Source organism: Manis pentadactyla, chromosome 9 (genome assembly GCF_030020395.1).
Source record: "Manis pentadactyla isolate mManPen7 chromosome 9, mManPen7.hap1, whole genome shotgun sequence".
NCBI classification, from domain to species: Eukaryota; Metazoa; Chordata; class Mammalia; order Pholidota; family Manidae; genus Manis; species Manis pentadactyla.
In genome coordinates, this window is record NC_080027.1 from 22,980,068 (window position 1) to 23,007,289 (window position 27,222).

At 40.0% G+C, this 27,222-nt stretch overlaps 1 protein-coding gene and 1 long non-coding RNA gene across 4 annotated transcripts in view; one reads left to right on the top strand and one right to left on the bottom strand.

The window, feature by feature from the left end:
- The window catches only part of LOC130684857 (uncharacterized), a 134,167-nt gene that overhangs the window by 30,471 nt on the left and 76,474 nt on the right, over positions 1 to 27,222 (top strand). The gene's annotated exons all lie outside the window — the stretch shown is intronic.
- HEPHL1 (hephaestin like 1) overlaps positions 1 to 27,222 on the bottom strand; it is a 77,662-nt gene that overhangs the window by 20,690 nt on the left and 29,750 nt on the right. For all 3 annotated transcript variants that reach the window (XM_036923303.2, XM_057507109.1, XM_057507108.1), the window contains 10 exons: positions 25,439 to 25,651; positions 24,596 to 24,775; positions 23,302 to 23,556; positions 20,646 to 20,814; positions 18,269 to 18,408; positions 17,985 to 18,116; positions 16,222 to 16,433; positions 10,805 to 10,955; positions 6,634 to 6,846; positions 4,186 to 4,408 (listed from right to left, as the gene is read on the bottom strand). In XM_036923303.2, coding sequence (XP_036779198.2) covers positions 4,186 to 4,408; positions 6,634 to 6,846; positions 10,805 to 10,955; positions 16,222 to 16,433; positions 17,985 to 18,116; positions 18,269 to 18,408; positions 20,646 to 20,814; positions 23,302 to 23,556; positions 24,596 to 24,775; positions 25,439 to 25,651 — 1,888 coding nt within the window. The remainder of the gene's footprint in view (positions 1 to 4,185; positions 4,409 to 6,633; positions 6,847 to 10,804; positions 10,956 to 16,221; positions 16,434 to 17,984; positions 18,117 to 18,268; positions 18,409 to 20,645; positions 20,815 to 23,301; positions 23,557 to 24,595; positions 24,776 to 25,438; positions 25,652 to 27,222) is intronic.

Here is a 27,222-nt window from a genome sequence, read left to right on the forward strand (position 1 = left end):
TTATGCTTTTCCACTTTTAAAATCTCAAGAAAGCCTATGGGTTGTATATTGCACATATACCCATATACAAATATATAGGTACAGGTGATTCTTGTTGTTCGCAGGAGACATGTTCTAGAAAGTCACCTTGAACACTGAACTAACAAATGCTGAACAGTTGTTCCTAGGGGAAATACAGGGTTAGGTTCTGTAGGGGTTCTGGATGAATTGCCTAAGCTGTGCCACTTTGGTATACAGATTATTTTGAGCTGAAAACAAGTCCCAAAGACTCAGGAAGAAACTCTGACCTTCCTCCCAAATGCCTAAAAGAACTTAGATGGAACTGCTCCAGAAGAGAGCTGCCACCATAGATAACCACATTATAATGTGACCTAGGAGTGGCAGATAGGGAGAAATTTAGCAAATTCTGTTTGTTAAAATTTCTCTCTGTGTCCCATTATTTCTGTGGAGCTCAACAAACATTTGTTTGCCAAATATTTACCCTTTTCCGTATTTCTGTGAATTGCTTTCTTTCCCTTTGAAGTCTCAGACCCCTACCCCCTTCTCCTTGGTTCAGGGTGACGTACATACCTTAATCTCCCTGACTGTCTTTGAAATCTCTCATGTTTATGTGGATTCCATATGTACATAATTCAATTTGATCTATCACTTGTCTGTCTCATATCAATTTGATTCTTAGGCCAACCGGAAGTCTGGCAGGTAGTGGAAAAATTTTCCTCCCTCACACTACTTTGAACCTCTGGTTACAATTCTTTCATCAACAGATAAAATAAATATGTAACCTATTTCTGTTTAAAGACACATTATTTAATATATATTGCTAATTAATGCTGAACTTATGGCCGGTAATAGTACGATAACACATGTCTGAACAAAGCTTATCTAACATGTTTGCTCCCTAAGGAGCAAATTGATTTGAGGGTTAAAACACATTTCTGCAAGTAGGCAAATCCACAAATACGGAGTCTGTGAATAATGAGGCTCTACCATATGTTTAATCGATCACCAGTATAGATCACAATGAAAGACAGAAAAATCTATCAATTTTATTTCCAAAATAGAGTCTCTCTCATACTTCCATTTCCTTCTGTTAAACTGCCTGTAATTTAATCTAAGCCACCTCCATCCCTTATCTGTATCAACTAGAACTGTTCCTAATCATTCTCCCTGCAACCTGTGCTCCCCCCTTCCCTCTACACTCAAGGCAGAGTGACCCCAAACTGTAAATTCAGCCAAGTTGGTCTTGTTGAAAACCTTTTTCATGGCTCCGCAGTGCCCAAGTCCTCGGTTTAGCTCTCACACCCTTCACTCTCTGCCTCTACCAACTTCCCAAGCCCGTTTCCCATCCCCGGCACTCACACACTCTATGCTACGGTCATTCTACACATTCACTCCCTTGAGCACCATGTGCCCTCCCGCCTCAAGGCCTTCCATGTGCCACTCCCTGTGCCAAGAGCACACTTGCCACCTCTTCAACTGGCCTATTCCTCAAGTCCCAGGACAAAGACCACTCCTCCAGGAAGCTTTCCCTGACTGCCTGCCCTCTCGCCTCCTTTTCCCCAGAGGGGGCTCTGTGTGCCTGCCCTGAGCTCCTGCTGCACCCTCCACTTCCCCTGAAGAGCACTTGTCCCACTCAACACACTTGTTCTAATGGCTTCCCCATGAAACAGAAATTCTGTGTTGGAAGGGATCTCATCTGCCCTTCTCAGCACTGTTGCACCAGCGCTTTGTACAATGCCTAGCACACAGTAGGCATTTCACTTTCAACCTTAGACTGTATGCTTTCCAAGGGAAGAGAATTGTTCTTCCACTGGGATTTTCCAGGAGTCCTAGTAACCTGTGCAGTAGTGAGAAGCCTCTGGAGCCCCACTTTCCTGTCCCCCAGCTTTCCTCCTCCCAGGACTGGTGTGAGGGTTTGGGTTAAAATCTGTAAAGCACTATGTCAGGCACATACTGAGCACCATGTAAGCATGTATTCTATCATCATCTTATTAAGACCTCATGGAGGTGCTGGGTCCAAGCAGATCATATGCGTGTTGGAGGGTCATATCAGACGGGATTTGTGAAAACCCTAGCAAAATGTCTGGCGCATGGCAGGTCTCAATAGATGGCAGTGTTATTATCTCATGTCCCAGGTTAGTTACATTACACGCCTATCAGTCTGCAGGCTCAGGAGTACTAGGAACACAGCTTTGTTTCTCCATAGCAGCTTAAGCTATCGTTTTGAATTCCCTCCTACTGCCCAAACCCTGGCATTGTGCTGATGGTCCCATTTGCTGCCTTTCTGGGATCCTGAGGCCTTCCCAGTGTGTTCTTAGGAGGCCCCAGGGAAAGATAAGGGTGTCAAGGTGAGGCAGTGTTTACGAGGACAGTAAATGTCTCAGGGATAACCTCTACCAACAGGTGGTTGAAAAACCAGATGTGCCCCATGGGGTCAAAAGGGAGAGGCATAACAATTGGGGTGCAGGATGGGCCTTTGTCTCTTGGCTCCTATCTACAGAGGTCACTCAGATGTGACTCTAGGAGAACTGGTCATTTCAGTTCCGTACTGCATTACTATCTACAAATGTGTTGTACTCCGTTTATGTGAACATGCTCTCATTTTACCTTGCTTCTACCTATTTATGGGAAATATGCAGAGTGTCAGGGGCAGGGTGCAAACATACCCAGCACCCTCTATCTTTCTATGCAACTTGGGACACAATCCCAGAAGACTGAAGCTAGAGCTCCCTGGCAGCCCAGGTGAATGGAGGGCTCAAAATCAAGTTCCAAGAAAATCATGAAGGCTCTATTTCTTAAACACTCAAGGGCTAAGATTCTACACATGACAAAATTATTATACAACTATTTATTTCGCTATAGCAGCCTTTTAATGAAATAATCATTTTAGCAAAGGCCAAATTACTCTTCGTTTCATCTTTCACTGTACCAGTATCAGTCTTTAGCTTCTATTGGCAGCATATACTTTGTAGGAGGGGAGGTGTCTGGTTTAACAGAAGGGTCAGTGAATAATGGAATGAATTTTAAATCATCCTGTCCTTGAGACAAATCTTTTTAAAAATGAGGAGTCATTTTGTTTCTTCATCTATCCATAAGGTGGCACTGTTATACTCTCTTGTCCAGGAGTTGGAACCCTCAAAACAGAGACAAGTAAGAAGAGAAGAAAAATCATGTTAAGATCAGGAACATTCAGGTCTGGAGGAGCTGGTGTGTGCCATGGCCAGAGATGGTTAGTCTGGGGAGGGCGGAGGGAGAGTGATGACAAAGAACAAAGAGCAGCAAGGGCACAAAAATCCACAGGGCTTGGTAGTGAGAATATGAATTTGACCTTCAAAGAGTCTGCTCAACTCTGCCAATGACTAATGGGAAGACTTAACCCTGCACCCAGTCTCCTGTTCTGCATATGGGAACAGTGATACCCAGGCAGGGGTCGTTGTGAAGTGGAGGGTGCGGACTTTGGGGAGGAGGTCTGCAGGTGAGTACCTACCTTGTTTGACTCTATCCCAGTGTGCCCTGGGCGGGGGGCTGCTTAGGGGCATAGGGGCTCCATGCCTACAAGCCTGCCCACGGCTTGAGGCATGCCGATGCTGTGGTGCTTAGCCCTGGCTGACAGAGCTTCCATGGGAGGACCAATCTTGCAGACTTTCTGGGTGCAGGGCCTAGTGGAGAGACCTGTTTTTCCTATCCCAGCTTGGGATCTCTTTCAAGACAGTGCCTCCTACCTGTTCCTTGGTAGTCCCCACCCAGATCAGAGCTCTGCCAACAGTTCCCTGCCCTGCTGTCCTCAGGCTCCGGCAGCCCATCTTCTCATCCCAGATCTGTGCAGCATCTCTGCCTCCCTCTGCACCGTTTTGGCTTCACAGTCCCACTGTCACTGTGGGATCAGCCTCTTTCCCTAAAACCCTCGGCACTCACTCAAAAACACATACATTCTTTCTATGGTTACACTGGGAACCAGCCACTGCCAGCAGGCGTGCACTGAGCCTGCAGTGGGAATGCCCTCAAAATAACTTCAGACTCCCTTCCCGGGATCCAGACGGGCAACTTTCCGAGTCTTTGGTGCTCATAGTAAAGTCTCTACCCGCCAGAATTGTGCTGGCAAAACCAAGGCCTTTTTAGGCTCCCACATTTGATAAATACCTACAGAGCATGAGCAATCCCACCCGAGAGACTTGGCGGCTTCACCTGTGGTAGCTTTCCCCTCCTGCGTCCACGTGCTGCTTTTCGAACTCCCAGTTTTTGTTAGGGGCATAATCCCATTCTACCTCTTCAGCAGCGATGTAAAAGGTTCTTATCATCCCATAAGGCTGCTCAGAAGGGTCCTTGTTGCCACAGCTGTTGACCTCATATATCTGATTCATGCCTCTGTTGAAGTGGTGCAGAGTGGAACAAAACACCCTGAAAATACCTGGAAGAGAAATGATGTTGCATTGTTTATGGCACTCGATTTTTTGGGGGTTGGTTTGCTAGCGAACCTATATATTTTATTCCAAAGTAAATAACTGATATGGTGGATTTTTAAAAATCATTTTTATATAGTACTTGAAAACCAGACATTAAGGAGAATAAACTACTTTGAATGGATTTACTTACAGGTAAAAATTGGCATCCGAAATTCATTTGTAATGAAAAAACAAAACTTGCGAAGTTGCTGCCAAGAAATTATTCCTCTGGGTTTTCCCTATTACACATACCTATGGGAAGGTAGTCACTCCTGGAAAACTACTGATGGTATGATTTCTTAGCCGATCCCAGTTTAAAAAGAAGTAATTACTTGTAAGATTAATATCTTAGACAAAGTTCAAATTAGGCCACATTTCTGAAGTCATGTATTTTGCCCTAAAGGGTTTCATAAACTATAAAATGCAATACACATATAAGGTGTATTAAAGCCAAAGGTATTACTTCATCAAGCCTTTGAGCAAAGGAGGTTCTCATTACCAGTAGCTACATTAGGCCAGATGAAAAGTAAAAAGGAAAGAAATCAACTAGATTTCTCTACATAAAGCAACAGCGTGTTTAACAGAATTATGTAATTTTTAAACTGAATTTTGTAGATGCTTTGGAATCGGGTACATATATTTTAATTGAACTCACCATAAAATCATATAAAATAAAATTATTGAAAGATATAAACTCTAGTAAAATCATCAGGTCAATAAATCTTCCCTTCCTCTAGTAGACTCTGCTCTTAGAGGTGATTAGGGTAATGCACAGAGATACAATTTTTTTTTCCAGGCAGCAAATTATGTGTTCATCATGTTCTCCAATAGTTGAGGAACTATCTCCTTTAAGAACAAAGAGGAGTTTAAGGCCATGATTTATGGGATTGTTTTCACAGGTATATCTCCAAGCCCATCAATTTGTATAAGTTAAATAGGCACAGATTCTTATATATCAGTCATATCTCAATAAAGTCATTCAAAAAAAAATAAAGAGAAAATATTTGAGTTGCAGCCTACAGTCCACCCTTGTTATGGGCACTCTTTTTGGCTTATAGATATGGGACAAGAACTGGTGAAGCGACCAAGTTTCAAGAAGTCACAGATTTATAATCGCCACCAAACATAAGCCAGAGAACATTGTTATGAAACTCTGTAGGAGGCTATAGGGCATCGGTGTCATACTCAAGGCCCTAGAATAAGTAGGTTAGTCTGCAAAAGTATCCCAGCCAACTCTAGCTTTGAATGACTGTTTCTATGGATTAAAACTATTTGGCTGTTTCCCTGCCCTCCCCTCTTTGGTCTTGAAGAATGTATTTTAAAAAAAACAAAAATCATTGTGTGCAAGGCATCCCTTGGTTTGGGTGATTCATCACTGATCAATTACACTAATGTGGGAAGGTTGAACATTTGAAGTGCATAAGGCAAGGATGATAGAGCTCCTGGTCTTAGCCAGTTGTTGGACAAAAGTTCTCAAATCCTTAACCTGTGACACTGAGGGGGATCTAAACTGCAGTTCCAGTGGGAAGTAAAGAAGGAGACATCCATTCATAAAGGAGGCAGTTGGCAAGTACTCATCTTGGGTAGCCGTTGGTTTGTTTTTAAGACTAATGAAGCAGTTGCGTTGGAGGAACATGTTGAATGCCCATAGTATTTGTTATCCTGATTTTTCATGTGATAGTTACCATCTGCTGCCAGGTGTTGCTCTGTATCTTTTATAAAAATGCCACAATGATCTAATTAGCACAGCACTCTCTAAAAGAAGAGACAGGTACTGGCTCTTCAGTGGGTCCTCCATGGACTTCAGACCCAGTGCAGCTTGCACTCTGGGGAAACCAGGGGTGCCCAACAGAACGAAAATTGAGAGGTCCCCAAATAACTTATCAGGAGGCCACTATCAGTTTCTAGAGAAGAGAAACCAGGCCACATCCATAACATGGAAGCATACACGGGGATGTCCATGCCTGGTGGATGCGGACTCTCACTCTACTTCCTGATATTATTTTTAGATGCTTCTCCCCTGTCCTTTATACTAGGTATTTGGAATCAAATACTTAAGATTGTCTGATTCTAATCAAGACTGTCTCTCTTTCTATATGCCATAAAGTGCCCGAATTTGACTAATTTCTTCTGGGGGAGAACCTTAAGAGTACATGCCGAAAGTCACCTGAGATGGCCCGGCCAAGTTTACCTGCATGGTCTGGCTGCATGAACACTGTTTTGGAGATGTGGGGAAACAGGGCCAGGGTGTCATGGTGAGTCCCTTGGAAGTGAATGGTGTTCCCTTGAAAATAAACACCGTGCATGTCGGTATCAGTGCCCATTCCAATCATATGCCAAGAAACTCTGTCCTTTTTGCACATGGTTAGGCCTGGCTGGTTGCCATACATATAGCCATTAATAGCTAAATGGAAGGAAAAAGATAGTTAGAGACTGTACAATTTTATAGACATACTGGAAGTACATCATCTTAGTGAAAGATTAGAAAGGTGTCTGGGAATGGGGGTGTTCAAGCTCAAATTATTTGCAGACAATCCTTATTATCAGAGAGTAAATAATACTGGGGAAAGGTCATACAGTGAATCAATTTAGAATGGAGACCAAAATTAACAATGAATAACAAATATATAGTCAGCAGAGAAATGCAAATTAAAACCACAGTGAGATATCACCTCACACCAGTAAGGATCGCCACAATCCAAAAGACAAAGAACAACAAATGTTGGTGAGGTTGTGGAGAAAGGGGAACCCTCCTACACTGCTGGTGGGAATGTAAATTAGTTCAACCATTGTGGAAAGCAGTATGGAGGTTCCTCAAAAAGCTCAAAATAGAAATACCATTTGACCCAGGAATTCCACTTCTAGGAATTTACCCTAAGAATGCAGCAGCCCAGTTTGAAAAAGACATATGCACCCCTATGTTTATCATAGCACTATTTACAATAGCCAAGAAATGGAAGCAACCTAAGTGTCCATCAGTAGATGAATGGATAAAGAAGATGTGGGACATATACACAATGGAATATTATTCAGCCATAAGAAGAAAACAAATCCTACCATTTGCAACAACATGGATGGAGCTAGAGGGTATTATGCTCAGTGAAGTAAGCCAGGTGGAGAAAGACAAGTATCAAATGATTTCACTCATATGTGGAGTATAAGAACAAAGAAAAACTGAAGGAACAAAACAGCAGCAGAATCAGAGAACCCAAGAATGGACTAACAGTTACCAAAGGGAAAGGGACTGGGGATGATGGGAGGGAAGGGAGGGATAAGGGTGGGGAAAAAGAAAAGGGGCATTACGATTAGCATGTATAATGTGGGGCGGGGCATGGGGAGGGCTGTACAACACAGAGAAGACAAGTAGTGATTCTATAGCATCTTACTACGCTAATGGACAGTGACTGTAATGGGGTTTGTGGGGGGGACTTGGTGAAGTGGGGGAGCCTAGTAAACATAATGTTCTTCATGTAATTGTAGATTAATGATAACAACAACAACAACAAAAAATATGTACTAAAATTGTGAGATGTCATAAACAATGGATACATAAGGGCATGAATTCTAAGGATCAATAAAGAAAAATTCAGGGTGTTTTCTGGAGTAAGTTTTTCTGACTAAATTTTTTGATGGCATAATATGAAAAAACCCTTCATTTCACATTTCAGTTGTACAGTGTGTAAAGGACGTCAATCTTGTAAAAATATTTATGGATGTCACCAATTTCCCCAAAATCTTCTGTAATGCTCTTGATATGAAAATCATTTTCTTTTTCGGTTCTCATCCTGTAATCTCCCTTGCAAAGTGTCCCTTCCTTGGTTATTAATTCACTGAATTTCATCAGATCTTCATTTGCCAATAGCTTTGCATTTGAGTCTAGAAATTATCAGACATCCATCTACTGATTTCATGAATCCTGCATCATTTAAAAGATTTGCAATTGATTGACATTATCTTTGCATGCCTGGGCAGTAGAGAAGGATTTTGCAGGGGGAGAGGGATGCTAGGTTTATGAGGTTAGTCTTTGGGTAAATAATTTTGCCTTTCATAACTTTTATTTCCCTATTTCAATAAACTAACTGAAGGGACTTTGAATAGGGATTACTTAGACATGAAGGCCCCCTGTATCTCTAGAAATACAAATTGTTTTCATCTTTTACATCAGCCTCATCGATTGGTTGTGCTATCTGGAGCAGTGCCTTGAGAAGAATTTGGAAACTACCTACCCACCCTGTGTGGGATGAATGCCATGACTGGACAGCACTGTCTGAGGGGTGACTGCCCATAACTATGGCTCATGCCTGATGTCTCTTAGAGAGATAAAGACTCTGTCCCAGCCCCTACTCCTTACTAATGCCCGAAAGGAAAGAACAGCTATCATACACACGAATGATCTTCTGTTATAATCCCATTATCAAATAAAATTACTTTTTATTTCTGTATCTGCAGAACCAGTGGTGCTTGGTAACTTTACTCAAATATCTGGGATTATTAGTACAAATTCCAAGAAGCCCTGGGGCTTCTGAGAACATCACATTTTCTGAAAAAAAAAAAATTTCTTTGGTAATGCTGTTGCAAATAAATTATTATCTAAATGTGGGCCATTAAATGTTAAAAAGATAACATTATAAATATATTTTTTATTATTACCAAATGTACATCACAGTGGTTCAACAGTCCCGCTCCCCCACTCCTCCCCCTCCCCCTTGGTAACCACTAGTCACTTCTCAGTGTTGATGAGTCTAATGTTGTTTTGCCCCTTCTGTTTTGCTTTGTTTTTATACTCCACAAATGAGTGAAATCATATGGTATTTGTCTTTTTCCACCTGACTTATTTTACTGAACATAATACCCTCTAGATCCATCCATGTTGTTGCAAATGGCAGGATTTCTTTTTAGATAAGATTATAATAGAGGTGCTAATAATTTGGTACTTGACTGGCTGGTGGAGAACCTTCTCTTGCTTTGAAACTCTAAAGCCTGTCTTTCTGGAACATTCATTCTTTCAACAAACACCTTTGATTATAGATTACATAATAGGTTTAATGCAAAGTATCATATACACGTGAGCACTGTGTCTCTGCTCTTGTTGCTATTTTTTTCCTCCTACTCCATGCAAACGAGAATAGATGTAGAATTTGATTTATAGTTAATGTGAAATTTAAATGAAAATACATTAATTTCCTTGATTTTTGCTTGAAAAATGACATATTCTGCATGTCCAAAATATGAAAATGTATTTCGCATTGCCAAATCAGGATGGGGCTGGATTTGACATGGTCCATTAGGTTGTTTAATATTTTTGAGACATAAGAGCTCTCTCTTATGGTAAATTTCCTTTGCAACTTAGTTTCTCCACTAAGGAATTACTATGTTTCCTAATTTCTAGTTCAGTTTCCCTTCTTTATTGGCTACTAGGAAGACTGGAAACAAATTTCATACTCAGTTGTAACAAAGCTTTTTGTAGAAGATGACACTGAAAAGTGTTATTCTGGGTTTTCCATCCTTCCAAGAAAGGATTCTGTTGGAACAGAGAATTCAGGATCATGCAGTCTGTGAGCTGGTTGCTGGGGTCACTTGGGACATTGGACTTCTGTGAACTTCTCTGTGGGTTGAGAAGCTTAAGGGCTATTTTGTTATTTTCCCGTAATGTTTCAAAAGCAATAGAGAGAGGTTCCTAAAACAAGCAGTGTAGCACCTATCTGACAGTGTTTGCTTCAGGAACTTTTGCTGACCACACCGTCTTGCAGGCATATGAGTTTGGGCACTTGTACATCACTCCGCTACCTTTGGTGATGTGCCCAAGACTAATAAGAATCCTGTGTTAGACCAATTACAAGGTAACTTGCTATTGTTAACAACTGATGTAAAAGAGACATAGAAGGAGAATTAAGTAATTCCTCTAAATGAAGATCTGGGATAGGAATGACTGGTATTTTACAAATTGACACTTTAGACAGTCACTTATATGACTTGAGAAGACATCCTTTGCTGTATAATGACTCTCTCCAATTATGACTCGGGTTATCAGACTTAATGATGTTATTGTGAACCCAAGGGAGGGCATTTTGTCAGTAATTTTCTGTATTTATAATGTACTGTAATCTTCGCTAGTTCAAATTTTGTGTTGCTTCATCTAACATTCATAAAGGGCTTTGGAAGTATTAATTAAGTTTCACAACAGCTCTGGAAGATAGAGAGGTTTCATCATACTTTGTGAGGCTGAAGTCATGAAATAATTTACTCACAACCAAGAGCAAAACCCAAGAAACCAAAATTAATACATTTAAAGCATTCCAAACATTTTCACCTCGAATGCAATTACATCTTTTCTTTATACGAAGGAAAATCATTTTTCATACCATGCATACGGTTAGACTTCACAAACTCTTTGTCTTCTTTGTCAACACTGAAGGGACGCCAGGTAAACTTCTGAATGTTTTCATCAATATACCAGCTCAGATTCTCATCAAAGACTGTGAATAGCAGGTAAAATTCCTTGTCTATTCCCTTCTACAGAGAAGAAAGAAATGAATGAGGAATTCTTAACCATACTTAACTTTCAAAGTTAACCCAAAGTAAATGAGGATCAACATCAGCCATAGATTTACTGGGTCATTTCGTAAATCAAGGTTCATGTAAACTCATTCTACACTCCAGAAATTCATCTTTCTCATTATATCCTTCTCCACCCCATGTGACTTCCTCAGAGGAACTAAGTTCCTGCTCACAAGCTTTCCTGCTCTGTGGTGTTCCTGGTGTCAGGTTGGTCATCACTATCTTATTCTTGTACGGTGGCTTCCGTGTCCTGGCCTTGGCCTCTCTCTCTCTCTCTGACCCATATCCTCTTACTCATCTCCTAGCTTACTCAAGCCACTCTGGCCTTTTTCTCTCCTCTGAACACACCAAGTTCATTCCTGCTGCAGGACCTTTTCATGTCCTGTTCCTATTGCCTAGAAGGTTCTCCCTGATTTTTCCTGTCTCAGTCCCTTACACCATGCAATTCTCTGCATAAATGTTACCTCCTCAGAGGTTCCTTCCCTGACTACCATGTTTAAAACAGTCACTCATCTTCCACCCAGCCTGCAAACTCACTCTTTACTCTTCTTCACAGTACTTAACTCCACCTGAAATTATACTTTACTTATGAATTTATATTTTTTGACTGTTGTTGCACTGCAATGTAGCCTTGCGAAGGTAGGGATGTTTTTTTCCTCTGTTTCCTTGGTTCTAAGAGAGATGCCTGGAAAAGCAGGCACTCAATACATGTTTGAGTGAAATAATGTATTCATGACTTTGCTAAATTATGTTAACTTGAGTTGATAATGAGGGGACTATGGATTATTTCCCACTGTGTATACTGCTAGTCCATCTATTTGAGCATGTCTGACCACAGCATCCTGAGTTGCTAAAATATGCTTTTCTTTAAAGCTGAAGCAGAGAGGTAACTGTATTTTCTGTCCTTAACTGTCTTCTATTCTTTGACATGCTCCCCTCCAGTCCAGTCTTTATCCTGCTGTCTGCTCCAGTGGGATCCTCAGCAATGCCATCTTATCCCATCTCTCCTTAAACTGGACAATGCAATCTAAAGTCATGGTGATCTGGTTCCTGACTACCTGTAAAGCCTCCTTTCATGGCCCTTCATGGCCCTGCCCTCCTGGTACTTTGAAGCAAGACCAAGCTCCTTGTAGCAATCTGAACTTTTGTTCTACAGGTCTCTGTCCTTCATGCTTGTATCCCTTCAATTCTGATGGTCTGCCAACCTCAAGGGCCACTTAGCTGTCCCACATCTGTGCTACTTTTTTTCTAACTTCATTGACATTCTGGGAACTCTTTGTTTTATGCTTCTAATATACCTTGTGTACACTCTCTGCTTTTATCACATGGTCAATTTAAGATGATGGGCTATGGAAAGAAACAGTGCAGCTTGCAAGGTTTCAAAATAAAACATTAAAAAATTGGTGGAAAATAAGGAGTGAAACATATTTTAAAAGATCATGGACGTTTGAACTTTTAAAATATATTTTAAAAGATCATAGGAAGCAGACCTAGGTTCTCATGCCATTCTGCTTATCCACCGTGAATGCTGGGGCAAGTGATTTATCCTTTCTGAGCCCTAATTCCCTCATCCGCAAAATGTGGATAAGAATAGTCCCCATCTCATGTATTTTTTGGTGAAGTTTAAATTAGATAATATAGGTAAAGAACTCTAGACAACATCTGGCAAATACTAAGTAGTCAATGTAAACTTATTATTAGCTGTGATTACAACTGTTCATAGAATGAGAAGGAACCCTTAAAAAGAAGTGAGTTGAAGAACCTCATCACCCAAGAGTCATTTGGAAGGTAACTGGGTCTATGAGTATGGGAACTGAATCCAGGAAACAGAAGGTCAGTGATAGGACCTTGGGTGATGGTTATTTATTTATTTTATTAAGGTATCATTGGTATACAATCTTAGGAAGGTTTCACATGAGCAACATTGTGGTTATTACATTTACCCATATTATCAAGGCCCCCTCCACGCCCCATTGCAATCACTGTGTGATGGTTAATTTTATATCAACTTCACTTTGCTATAGGGTGTTCAGATGTTTGGTTAAACATTATTCTGGGTGTTTCTATGATACTGTGTTTTGATGAGATTAACATTTGAATCAGTAGACTGAGTAGAGCAGATTGCCCTCCCAAATGTGGGTGAGTTTCATCTAATCAGTTGAAGGCCTCAATGGAACAAAAGGTCTGACCCTTCCACAGTAGAAAGGAATTCCTCTTGCCTTTGAAATGAAACACCTGCTTTTGCCTGCCTTCAGACTCAAACTGAAACACAGGCTCTTCCTGGTTCTTGAACCTGATGGCCTTTTGGGTCTCTTGGGTCCTGCTTACTGATTCACCCGGCAAATCTTAGAACTTGTCAGCCTACATAATCATGTGAGCCAACTCCTTATAATGAATCTCTTTCTATCTATCTATACATCCTAATGGTTCTGTGTCCTGGACATCACAGACTGATCCACCCTGACACTTGCCCATGGAATACATCTGAGTGATCCAGCACAAAGCTATTTTGTGAAGAGCATCCTATTCATACATTCTAGGCTCCAGCAGCAGCAAGGAAGCTGGGAGGTCTGAACGCTAATCTATCTCACAACTCTCTGACTGCTTAAATGTAGATAAATAAATTTTGCAAATGAGGTTGTCTTGGAATTTTCAGTGTCTATTTGCAGGCCACACACTTAATGTTTGAGTGTGTGTAATACAGCATTTTCTGTTAACTAAACTTATTAATATGAGTTGCAGGGTAAGGATGCTTACCCTGTATTTCATTTATTCAACCATAAATATTTGTTGAGTATCAGTAATACACCAGGCATGGATCTGGCAAATGATGATAAGACAGACAAAGTCTCTGCTCATGGTACTTACATTCTAGTTGGAGGAAATAAACTATGCACATTAAACAAGGAAATAAGTAAAATGTCCTATGATGGTAAGTTATGTTAAAATCAGGTCATGTGATAGAGAATGACTTTAGCTTGGTGATTAGGGAAGACTTTTCTTAAGAAGTGAGAAGAAAAGCCAGCCATGCAAAAGTCCGGGAAGGCATTCCTGGCAGAGGGAGCCTAGTAGAGAGGCCCTAAGCCAAGCGTAAGCATGGCTCATTCAAGGAACAGGAAGGCTTGTATGGATGGAGTGTAAGTAGGCATGAGGGACTATGGTGAAAGCTATCAAGAACAGAGTCAGAGGCTGGGGCACAGAGGGCCTAAGCTAGAAGAGTAGATTTTTATTCTAAGTGTGATAGGGAACTACTGGAGAGTATTAAACACAGAAGTGGTTTGATCAAGGTAAATTTCCTGACTTAGATCATTACACTGTATTTACGTCAGACAGTGACCTTGTGTTTAGGAAACATACATTGAAGAGACATCATGTCTGCAATCTACTCTCAAACAGTTAAGAAAAAAAAGCAACATATAAAAGTAGAATAATAAAGCAAATGAAGTAAATGTTTTTATTTGGGGAATCTGGGTGAAGGATATATGGGAATTCTTTGTAGTTTATTTTGCAGCTTTTCCACAGGTCTGAAATTATTCAAAATTAAAAGTGTCAGAATGATGAAGATGAATGGATAGATGGATGGGTGGATGGATAGATAGGTGATAGTGTGGAAGTAGGGAGTCTGATCAAATAGTTATTGTGGAAGGTCAGAGGTGTTAGAAAAGGGACTTACATCCCCTCATTGTATTCTCTGACATCTATTCATCCCTGGAAGAATTTTTAGCAATTAACTGGAAGGAGATACAAACACTTCTTTACATGTTCATCTCTTCAACTGCCTAAGTTTAGAAGAGCCCTAAGTTTTTACCTATAGAGGGCCTGGTTTCGTATGTATTTCTTAGATATTTCTTGCATAAATAGCTTTCTGTCTGACCAAAGGGATGCCTCTCTCAGCCAAATCCCGGGAATGGGTGTTTCAGATTGTTTTTTTTTTTCATGAATTTTGTGTAAGTGTAGTGACCAAGAGCGGTATTTGACTCAGGCAAAAACCCCCACATGCTGTGAGGTCCTTCTAGCAAACCTCAAAGTTCCCATTAAGTGTATGCAATAGGGGCAATATGAGAACTATCTTTAAAAAGTTTTATAGCACTCAATTCCTTTACCAGGTATTTAGCTATGGGAAGCAGGTATTTAGTATATTAGAAGAACAAAGTTGGAAGCTCAGAGTCCTGTGTTCTATTGCTGACTTTCACTACTTAGTAGGTGTGTTTCCTGGGGTATCACTTCACTGCCTCAATGCCTCAGTTTCTTTAGCTGTAGAATAAGGATAGTCATTCTGCTTTGCCTCATATGATTGTTGTGGTTATAGTATAACTACTTGGTCTTACTGCACATGCATTATTGAGGGCAAGGACATGCTAAGCCTCTTTAGACATTTTCAGGATGGGTCCTTGTGCAGGGAAAGGAAAATCTGAGGTGGACCAAGATAGTTTGCATCCTCTATCTAGAAACTCCTTTGTGCCCAGAAGTGGGTGCATACAGTCCAAACATTATAAAATATACCATTTAAATAAATAACCTTGTAATTTCTATCGGTGAAGTAATTCAAAATGGTTAAATGACTGGATTTTCCTCTTTTCATCAGTGTGTTTAATGTCATGTAGTCATAGCTTGAAATGTTATGCCTTGTCACACTAATCAAGGCAGCCATCCACAGACTCTTAAGTGAAGTTATCTACGTACTTTCTTGTTTCTTCTGCCAAAACGATTAACTTTCAGTTTACAGTGGTGTGTTATAGTGGTTCTCAACATTGGTTGCGTACTGTAATCACCTGAAATTCTGATTTAATTGTTTTGGAGCACCTGAATAAAGGTTATTTAAAAGGTCCCTATATCATTCTAATGTGTAGCCACATTTGAAAAACCTTGTCCAAGAAGAAAGGCTTCCAATTCACATTCTCCCTGTAGATGCCGAAGATTCTAGAATCAAAGCAATGCACAGGGAAAGAGGTTCACGAAATTCCAGCCACAACAGGCAGAAATCCTGAGTTTCTGGGTAGACATCTATAACTTCCAGATCTTAAATTTATATTAAAATTGAATTTAAATTCAGATCTTACATTCATAAAAAATAAAATAAATTTCTCATTATGTCAATTTCAAGAGAAAGAAGGAAAAATTTGCCTTTTGTTACTGACTCTTAATATTTAATCTCTAGACATATTACTGATTTCTCCAACATGCAATCCTGAAAAGAATTTGGTGACTTTCAGTGGCCTACCTGTGTCCCATCAGCATTGAGGACGCCCTTTTTACAGATTAGCAAAGGCCCTACAAGGCCAGCGCTGGTGTCCTGGATTGCCTCAACTGCTGAGAAGTAAAGGTAGGTCAGACAGTGGGGATCATCAGCTGTTGGGCTTACACTTTCAGGCACTGTCCACCTGTATGTGAAGGTTTCACCTGGCTTAACTTGTGCACCTGGCTTCAGAAATCCTGAAGAGATAAATGAAACAATTAATGAAAGTAATAACCAAGAACATTAAACTTATCAGACAGAGTCTTCCAGCCCTGCCTGTCTTCTCTGATGTTGTATTTTATGGAAGTACAGATGTTTTTGCTTATGTATCCTACCAGTGAGGCCACTGCCAGGCTGTTGTTTTATGGGATAGAAGCTTATATCAAAGAATTATCTTCTTCTTAGATTACATTTAATATCTTCATAGATACTATTTGTTACTCAAATACTAGGGTTAGCAAATATTAAAAGAGTGACAACTGCCATTTAACAATGAAATACAAATCCATAAAATGTCACTGAGTGCCTTCTATATGGGATATAGCCTGCAGAGGATACCCTAAAAAGTTAAGCAAGAAACCTATTTTCAAAGAGTTTGAAATCTAGAAGGCTGAACTAGGAAATAACCCAAATAACTGCAAGATAGAGAGGATAAGTGAATGTCCAAGGTTACAAAGTGATAAATGGCAGATCTGAGATTCTAACTCAGGGCTGCCTGATTCCAAAGACTGCACTTAACCCTCACATTATACCACCAATGAACACATTAAATCTCCAGATCGAGGACAGAGACTCTGCATCTTGCCAAGAGCTTTGCAAAAAAGGTGCCCAATAAGTTTTCTGAGTTAAACAAAAGAAAACATAGACTTTTGGACTGTCACTTCAGCAAGCCACAGAAAGCCATTGTGAGCATTTTGACCAAGAAACAGAATGCAGGTACAGGAGGTGTTGTGGTAGCTGTGGATGGGGAGGGTGGACTTGGGGAGGGGCAATCCTCCCTCCATTCATTCATTCCTTCCTTCTCTGTCCCCTCACCATCACCGCAAAGCCTGCTCTGGCCCTGGGCCTAGCCTCATACTTGGGCATGAAGAAATATGCCAGGCAGTCACGGTGTCTGTTGCAGTGATAGGGAAGGCTTCCAAGGAGACCAGGAGTTTCCCAGGAGCAGTATCATGAATGGAGGGATAGTTCCTGCAGTTACTGGGCAGAAGCTGCCTTTCTTACATGTAGAGAGTCTTTACCACCTACTCTGTGCTGGGGAGAGACCATACATAGTGGTAAACACATAATGCTGGTTTTAAATACATACTTGTTGGCAGATATAGAGCAAAGACCATGTGTAAGATTTTGATGTCAACAAAACATTGGAAGTCAGAGTTTCCCCTCAGCCTTCACCTCCGACATCCCATTCTGTAGCGGAAAAGCTCTCCATCCTAGAGAAGGGGGATGACTGTGAACATAGCTTGCTTTGAGATTTATTACATAACTGAGGGAAAAGGAAAGGAATTAACATTTCCTAGGTACCTACTGTGGCCCAGACCCTGCCCTGAATTCTCTCAGGTTTCCTAAAGCCCTGCATGCCCTGCTTAAGGTGCATAGAGAAGAATATAAGGTTCAGAAAGTTGCAGTAATTACCCAAGCTCACAAGGCTAGTCAGTGAAGGCACCAGGATTTGAACCAGGTCTGTCTAGTTCTAAGCCCTTTGCTTACTCATCCTGTTTCTTCCCAAAGCCCAGGCTGAGACTTACCATCTATGTTTGGGGCTGCATCAGAGGCCTTGTCATAGACCACACCATGGGGCAAAATGCTGTAGACATGGTTGGCTTTGTTAGCAAAAGTCACTAACAGGGTGTCACCCACCTCTGCCCTGATGACGGGGCCTGAAAAATATCAAAAGGAGGAGGGAGAAGAGATGAAAAGAAGCAGAGAAAAGTGAATGTGGGCAGGAGAAGAAGAGGCAACCCAGGTGTATATGCCCCACTACGACAACTCCCCCTATCCATTCAAAACATGACTGATGGTGTTACTCTACCAAGGATTCCAAGATGAGCTTCTGCCTCAGAGAGTCTCTTTCTTTGAGTAAAAGTTGCATCGACATACTCCTTATACTGAGCCTTCCAATATTTTCCTCCAATCCTGGTGTCCCCTTGTGTGAAATAGGGCTCCGAGTCACTGTGGAAAAAATAGGAACCTGACTGAGAATACATCTCTACATATTCAGCAAATGCCTTAATTATGGAGCTTCATTTTATCATCTTTAGCCATTTGCCCACCCATTTCCCCAGGAAAAAAACAGCACAATCTTCAGCAAAGTTCCCTGGAAAAGTCACCCAGCTTTAAAAGTCTTCTGAAGCTGGATGTTGCTCAAGCTCATTTCTGTCTTAGCCTTTGTACTGTCTTCCCCAGAGGTCCATCAACCAAAGAAAGCACAGGTAAACACCTTACTTACCAGTATTGGAGTCCCAGAAAGGTGTCCTACAAAGTAACAAAGAGCTAACTGGTTTCTTTGCAGAATAAGCATCCCTCTATCTCTTGCTGATGTCAATATGAATAGTCTCTGCATAGAGTAAACTCTGATATCTGGCATGATTAAGGAGTGGAGTGTCTAGTTAATCAGATGGTTTAATTAATGGAGAGTTATCATATAAACCAAAAGCATGAAATACCACACTTGAACTTGTAAAAAACAATAACATAAATTCTGACCAGTACTGTCTCTAGCCTACCCTGTCTCTGTCAATGGCACCATCACTCTTGCCGGCACACAAGCTTTTTGACTTCTTTTTCTACCTCATCCTCCTACCTTGTCCAGCCTTACTTTGTAGCCTTTTTATGCACCCTTCCTTTTTCTGTGCCCATTTTGCATCTCTTCCTTTCTTTTCTTCCGATTGCCACAAACCCAGTACATGCCCTCCTCACCATGCGTTTGGACCATTATATCAGCCTCTAGCTGCACACACTGCTTCCTCTGTCTTAACATTGGCGCACCCCATTTGTTTCTCAGCGTACACAAATAAACTTTGGAAGGAATATAGGACTTCTGCAATTGATATCCAGTGTACCCCACTTCTCTGCCTATTGCCCTATACAGACGCCCTATGCAAATCCCCAACCTGTAATTCTGATCTGAAGAGTAACCCATACATCTAAATTCCCTTCTCCTTACTACTCACTCACATGAATTCTGTCATTTTTCAGGACTCTGCTGAAGTCCAACTTTCTCTGGCAAGTATTGCCTGGTTCTCTTAGTGATTCATCTTAGTCTTATTTGTAACTTGCAAAGTTACTTTTCTTCTCTGCATACAGCTTTTTTCTCCACCTCAGGGTGGAAACATTGTTTTAGACCTTGCATCCCTCATGTCTCATAGTAACATAGTGCTTTCATGTATCACATTAAATATTAGTTGAATTTAATTTTACATTTCATGTTTTATAAGGTGCTTCAGAATTCTAGAAGGCTTCTAAGACATTGATTGCTAATTCTCATTCTGTTCATGGAGAAATACTGGTCAATAAAGAATGTTGCTCTCCAAGAGTTTTTCATATATGGCTTACACAGATTTTTTAGGCAACGTTCAAGTGCATCCATTTTGTGGAAGAATGAATTAATGAAATTTACAATGAAAGCAACAAAGTGTGTCTTACTAATCACAAAGAGAATTTTAAAACATTCCCTCAAACATAAAAAAAATCATAGGGTAATTGCAATCATTTATGATATTGTACTATACACTTTTAAATGCTTTCATAGATATCATTGTATATGATTCTATAATAACAAGATGCAGGAGTCCACATCTACTTAATGAATTGTTAGGCTCAATTAAAAAAATACTATGTTTTGGGAGCCCAGAAGAAAATGACGAACAATGACTCAGGAGTCAGGGAAACTTCACTTAAGATGTGACATTTGAATTAGATCTTGAAGAGAAGATGGAATTTTACTAGCCAGAGAGGAAAAGGACATTTTCAGTAGAGGGGTATAACATACATCAGGCTGACCTTAAACTGAAAAGTGTAACTTTCCTTGGCTAGTTCATCTCCATTGAAAGAGAACCTTGTGTCAAAACTGTCTGCTCCATATGTGCAAAGGCCTTATTCTAGTCTCCATCAGTTTGTTAATTCCCATGGCACTTAGTACAGCAGTTTGCATGTTGTAGGTGCTCAAGAAATGTTTGATAAATGAATGAAATGACTATGGCTTTGACTTAGCCAGTAAATTATGAAACAATATACACACTACCAGTTCTCAGCAGTGTATACATTATGGGGCTCCGAACTCCGAAGTGGTGTCATTATGCCATCTTTGCAGTGTGTGCTCACAGGAGCAGTGCCTGGAGGACAAATGAGGTCACAGGGAGAAGACTAAGAGATGCATCTCTTATGAGAGGCTTAAGCAAAGTGCTTACCTGCCAGAGACATTTAGGGGAAGACCACTGAACTTGTTATAGCCTTGAGGACCATAATCCCAAAGAATTTTTTCAGCTGCTATAAAGTAGTGCCTCTCTTGACCCTTCATCTTGGGGTGAGAAATATCACCTTTGCAGTTACCGACATTGTATTGTCCCAGCATACCAGCTGCCGAACAGAGGAAAATCATAAGCCAAGATACAAATGCTCAGAAAGAAATCACACAGAAAAGACTGAAAGATTTGACTTTATGAACATTTAAATTTTTGGACCCAGGAATTCTGAATCTAGAAGTTTTCCTTCAACTGTCAGACAGAAATATAAAAGTATCTATAAATTGATGTTTATAAACAATACCGTTTATCACAGCAAGAGAAAATGGGGGAAAATATAAGTGTTAAGCAGTAGAGTATTGGTTAAGTAAATCGTACTAATCTCCTTATCAAGGAAACTGGAAGGATTAGCAATGCTGAAGTAGCTTTATGTTCACAGACATGAAAATATATTTCTGATATATTAATAAGTAAAAGAAAATAAGCTACAGGATAGTAATTAATAGATTGATTTCATTTTATAAATAACTTGCATTTATGTGAAAAAATCTAGAAAATGGTGAGGAAGGATATACAGCAAAATAAATCTAATTTATATAAGATTAATAAATATAAATCATAAATTTTTGAAAAGGAAAATGTGACACTATTATCTCAAAATGGAATTACTGATTTTCAAAATCAAATATATGTACTTTCAAATTTTTTTACAGTAATTGTTTCTGAGAGTTTGGACCGTTTATATACAGTAATGTATAAACATCAGGTTATATCCACAACTACTCTGCAACCTTAGCAATTTCACTGTTTCTAAGGTGCTAATTATTTTAAAAGTAGTTTCTTCCCACATTTAACAGCATGGGACCCTGCACGAATAGGGATCTTGTTGCGAGAACACTTAAGATCTACCCTCTTAGGAAATTTCAATTGCATCATGCAATATTGGCTACAGTCACTATACTGTACATGAGATCTCCAGAACTCATTCATCTTGCATAATGGGAACTTTGTACCCATTGAGACCTCAAGTGGTCTTCCCACAAACACACACACAAAATGGAAACTATGCAGGTGATGGATGTGTTAATTAGCTGGAGTGTTCAGTTTGATATGAATACATACCTCCAAACATTAAGTTGCACATCTTAACTATATACAATTCCTATCTGTTGATTATACAGCAGTTAAACTGGGGTGGGCGGGGAGAATAGGAACTTTCCCTTTTCATCTTTGTCTTCCCAGAACAGAATCTGGTACATATTAACTGATCATGTGCTGAGTTGAATTTCACTGGAATAACTCAGCTGACTAGTGCTAAGATGAGCTGTTTAAGCTTGGTGGGAACAAGAATGTGGTATCAAAGAAACCCTGAAAAGTTGCATCCTTGTAACTGTTAGTGACTGCGTGTTGTTTGTCAGTATCCAAATTTAATCACACATTTTTTTCTTCAGTTTTCACTGAAGAAAAAAATGTGTGATTTTCTTTTCTTTTTCTTTTTCTTTTCTTGTTTTCACCATTTAGGCCAGACCTTTTATAATGTCATTACTCAAATCTGCCAGTACTTCTTAACTAGTGTCCAATGGCCACAGTCTCTCCACTGAATCTTTTCTGCACATGGGTATCATATTTATCTTCCTAAATTGCTGCACTGATTATGTCACTGCTGTGGCCTAACGATCTAGAAGGACTCACTGTTGCCTTCCAGACACAGTCCCACCTCCTCAGCCTTGCCATTTAAAGCTCTTGCTACGGGAACCCAGTCTGCCTCTCTAGATTTTTCTCTCATTGTTCCTCTGCCATTAGCCCAGGGTCCGGCGGAGTAAAGACCTGGTCTGTATGGTCCCAGGGAACCAGGGCTAAGTCATTCAACAGGCATTTAAGTCAGCAAATGTTTATCGTGCACCTATCATAGGATTTTGAAACTAAATGGACCTTGTCTCAGTGTAAGGAGGAACATCCTAACAGAGCACCCCAGAAATGAAATGGACTGCTACAGTTACTTGAGAGAGATTACAAAGGAAATTCAGGAATTGAATGAGGGTTTGATCCACATTATGTATAAATTACTTTCCAAGGTTAAAAATTCATTATTCCATTTACAGTTGCTCCCATAGAACATGTCCTTTTCTCAGTTTATATTACTTCCTCTACCTGGCAAGCCTTTCTTCCTTTCTTCATCTGTTCAATTCCTACCCATGTTTCAAGGGTCAGGTGAGGAGCCAATTCCTCAGGAAGCCTCTCTGATTGCTCCAGAAAAGTGATTATAGCACCCAAAGAGCACTTATCATTCTGTTTCAAATTTTTATTCATTTTGTAGATGTCTACCTATGTCTCAGTACTAGGTTGTAGGCCCCTTGAAAATCTTATCACTTCTTTCCATCACTTCCTGCCTTGTTCATAGGGAAGTGCTCAATAAATATCTGTTGATAGGATGGTAAATAAATTAGCATTGCACATTTTCCTATATAATTAATATTTAGATATAATATATATAAGAATCTAACAGCAGACACTGAATGAGCCTCATCGATTGTGTGGTTTAATTGTGGCATTCTAGGCATCTCCACACTGGTCTTTGTCTTTTTTTTTTTTCTTTTTTTACCTTGTAGGTGATCATTAACTTGGCAGGTTATCATCCACTTCCCAGAATTCTCAGCTATCATGTCTATCGTGAGGAGGGTGGCTGGGAACAAGTTGACGACATCAGTCCGACGTCCTCGGCTGATGAAGGTGTTACCATAAAAATAGATGGAATGGATGTCTATCTCATTCCCCATCCCAAAGAGGTGCCAGGACACAGATTCACCCACACACATTTCAGGCTCAGGGAAGTTTCCAAAGACGTATCCATTGAGGGCTGCAAAAGAGAAACACATGAGTGGAGGGGACTCCCCTGCACAGGTGAGCCAGACCAGAAACAAGGGCAGTCCCTACCCCAGGACAGGTCACGATGTAGTGCAGGTCACTGCCTGTAATGTTTTTGTGCAGAAAAGCATGGCACCTTTCATGAAATGTAGTCCCAGGAAGAAACCAAACATAACCAAATGACGATTGATTTGCTGTGGGACTTCTCCCTCAGGTTCTCTCAGGTGACTCTGGCCCTTATCACTTTGACCTTAGGCAAGTCACTGATAGTCTCTGGACCTCAATTTCTCCATCTGTAAACTGGGAAAGGTCAGATGATCTTCAACTCCTTCCCTCTTTCCTATGAGTTTATGACTATATTGCTGCTGCCTTGGTTAGGATGACTTGGAGAGACAGGCAAAGATGAAGGAAATTTGTCAATGAATGAATGACAGGGGTGTTTGTTGATATTGAAGATGTCCTTTATGTTCAGGAAGGAGGGGAATGTTTATTAATCCCCACTTCCTAAAATTCTTCTTTAAGCCACTACTCTGCAAAACAGGCATGGGTAAGTGTTCTGTCTCAGTGGACAGCATAACTATAGAAATTCATTGCTTTCAATAAACCCAGGGCCTGGTACACAGTGAATGCTCAGTAAATGTTGTTGGTTTAAAGAAAGTCTGGGAAACATCAAATTCACAAGTGTGTATTTGCACCCCACACACAGAGTAGTTCCTGAAATACACCTCAGAAAATGGTTACTGGATAAACAAGAGGTTGCAAACTACAGGATTGTTAATGATTCATTCTTATTTCTCCTTTCAGTCTAAACCACCCTTCATCCTCTGGGCTTACCTCCTGATTCTTTCCTGATTATAACACTAATTCTTCCATTTTCTGTGCCATACCTTTGTCCTACCCAATTTAGCTTATGTCTATTGTCCCTTCTCCAGTTGTTTTAGGTTCTGATATCTATTCAATCACTCCTCCCTCATAGTATCAGATACACAGAAGGCACTCAGTGTGTATTTGATAATGTGGGAGACACTCACAGTGCATTTTGTTGCTCCTCTGGAAAACGGCATCTTCTTTGTTCACTGAGTCAGGGTCAGTGCAGAAATGTCTGATATTTTCATCAAGGTACCAGCTTTGATTCTCATCCACCAGAGTAAACATTATAATGAACTCTCGGTCCACATCAGTCCTTGTCCCTGAATATGTATTCAGGATACCTACCAAACATTCAAAAAAATCAGAGAAAAAAGTCCAAAGTAAAGTAAATCAAGGTAAGCTTTGCTTTCAGCCAGTGGTATCAGATAGGTTTGAAGTTTGTCAAATATCTATATGTACAAGAGTAACTGCAACATAAAAGCAGTGAAGGACTTTAATGGAAATGACAGAACTGTAGAAGAGGAAAGTCATAGAACAGCAGTCTTCATAGCTACAGACGTGAAAACCTAGCTATCTCTAAAGGAAGTCAACTTTATTGACAGAGCACGGACACACTAAATCAATGAGTAGGGAATAAAATAGACACGTGATTTTGCAGGTGAAATAATGAAGCAAAACCACCCCTGGTCATTTGACTACATTTTTCACTTTCCTAAGTGTGGCATAATTGTGATATGAACAGCTCTTAATATAGAATGTTCTTTAAAAAAAAAAAGCATGTAAGTTTCAGATTGCTATGACAGTTCTTAGACAGAAGTCTAAAATTATTGTTCCTACTAGGGTGTCAGGTTGATCTTCTATGTTAGAAGAATTTCTCTAATCTTACAGAAAGGGAGCAAGGGCACAAGAGGCAGGCAAAACAAGACCTGAAGTTTATATAGACTTTTTAACACACCTGGGTACAGGTCCCCCCTGGAAGATGGCAGTGGGAAGAGCCTCTTTACCTTCCTTGCACACCAGTAGTGGGCCAATTAGCCCAGTGCAGATATCTTTAGGGGCATCAATGTGCGAATGGTACACCCAGGTCAGGCAGTTGGTGTCTGCTTCAGCAGGGGCATATTCTTCTCTCACTGGCCAGACATAGGTGTAGTTTTTCCCAGGAGGAACCATATCATCATCCTTGTTCCTTCCAGATGTCCCATCTGGGTACAGAGCTCCTATCCAAGAAAAGATAAGACATAGTTAAAACACAGAGGTCACATACCAACACGGACAGGGCCAAAGCTTTGAAATCAAACACATATGAAGTAAAATTTATTTCCTGTAGGATTGAGGCAAGGTACTTAAATTCTCAATGCATTGGTTTTCTATCCGTAAAGCTGGAATGTTGATATCTACCCCTCAGGGATGTGAGAACAAGATGGCACAATGTATCTGAAGTGTCCTGCACAAAGCCAGATGCTTACATTTGTTCACAAATTCATTCAACAAACCTGTATGGGATATCAATCACATGCCAGCAGATGCACTAGGTATTTTACCTCATTCTTCGAAGCAACCCCATTCAGTAAGTACTAATATCTACTTTTAGATTAAGTCACGGTAACACTGCTAGCATGTGGTGGGGCCAGATTTCAACCTAATTGTGTCTGACTTCCCACTACACTGATACCTCCCCACAATTTACTGGGAATATAGTGGACAGACTATTTATATTAAATCTTTTTTCACTTTATTTTTGCATACTTTCTTTTTATGTATATATTTATATAAAACTTTATTTTCCATGTTCATTTTTAATTACTTTTATTCTGAAAAGAACATGAATCATTTTATAAATTAAACCCCTATGCTCTAAAATATCCAAAAGATAAAGTCAGAGAGCAAAACCTATATAAAGGAAGCAGGATATTAATTAGTTAATTAATTGACTAAACTTAGTTAGAGCTCTTCAATATTAAGTATAGCTCTGAATTTCCTGGTTATATCTAGATCTAGATATTGTTATAGGTAGATTTAATATTATCAGTAATATAATGAGGTTATATTGTTTCTTTGTCCAATAAAAGGAAACTTGCCAGTTCCTTAAGAGAGAGGAACTTTTTGCTGGCACTAAATTCTAAGGGAATATTTTCAAGAAAATCATTGTATACAAATTATTGAATAACATAATGAATTATGTCTTTGATGTGTTCAAGAATGGTTTCCACAGGAGGCAAAAATGTTATTTTTAAAAATAATTTCATACATTGTCTCTCAATACAAGCTAAGAATATAACTAAAAAGTACTTGACAAAACCATTTTTACTCAACGTTAAACTAAATGTAGTTTACTGTTTCTAATTTGATAATTGGTACAACATGATAGAGGAATAGAAAAATCCCAGAGTGCCACCACTATCCATGAAATCTAAATGACATTTAAAAAAAATTCCTGTGTTACCTAACCTCTCAGCAGCATTTGATCATACTGTCATTTCACTCCCTCTTAAAATAATTCTTCTCCCTTGGCTCCTGTACATTGCACTTTTTGGCGGTTTTTTTTTCAGTCTAATTTTCCAGTTTATTCTCCTCTAACTGCCATTCATTGTCAGAAATCCTCACGGTAGAATGGCTTCTTTCCATCCATGCCAGAGCTCCCTCCCTGGTTGATGTCGCCTTCCCCACAGCAGCCCAACCAGCTACATGCCAGTCACTCCCACTCATGTCTAACCTGGACCTGACCTCTGAACTTTACACTGATATCCTACTATCTATTGGACAACTCCACTTGGGAATCTCAAAATGA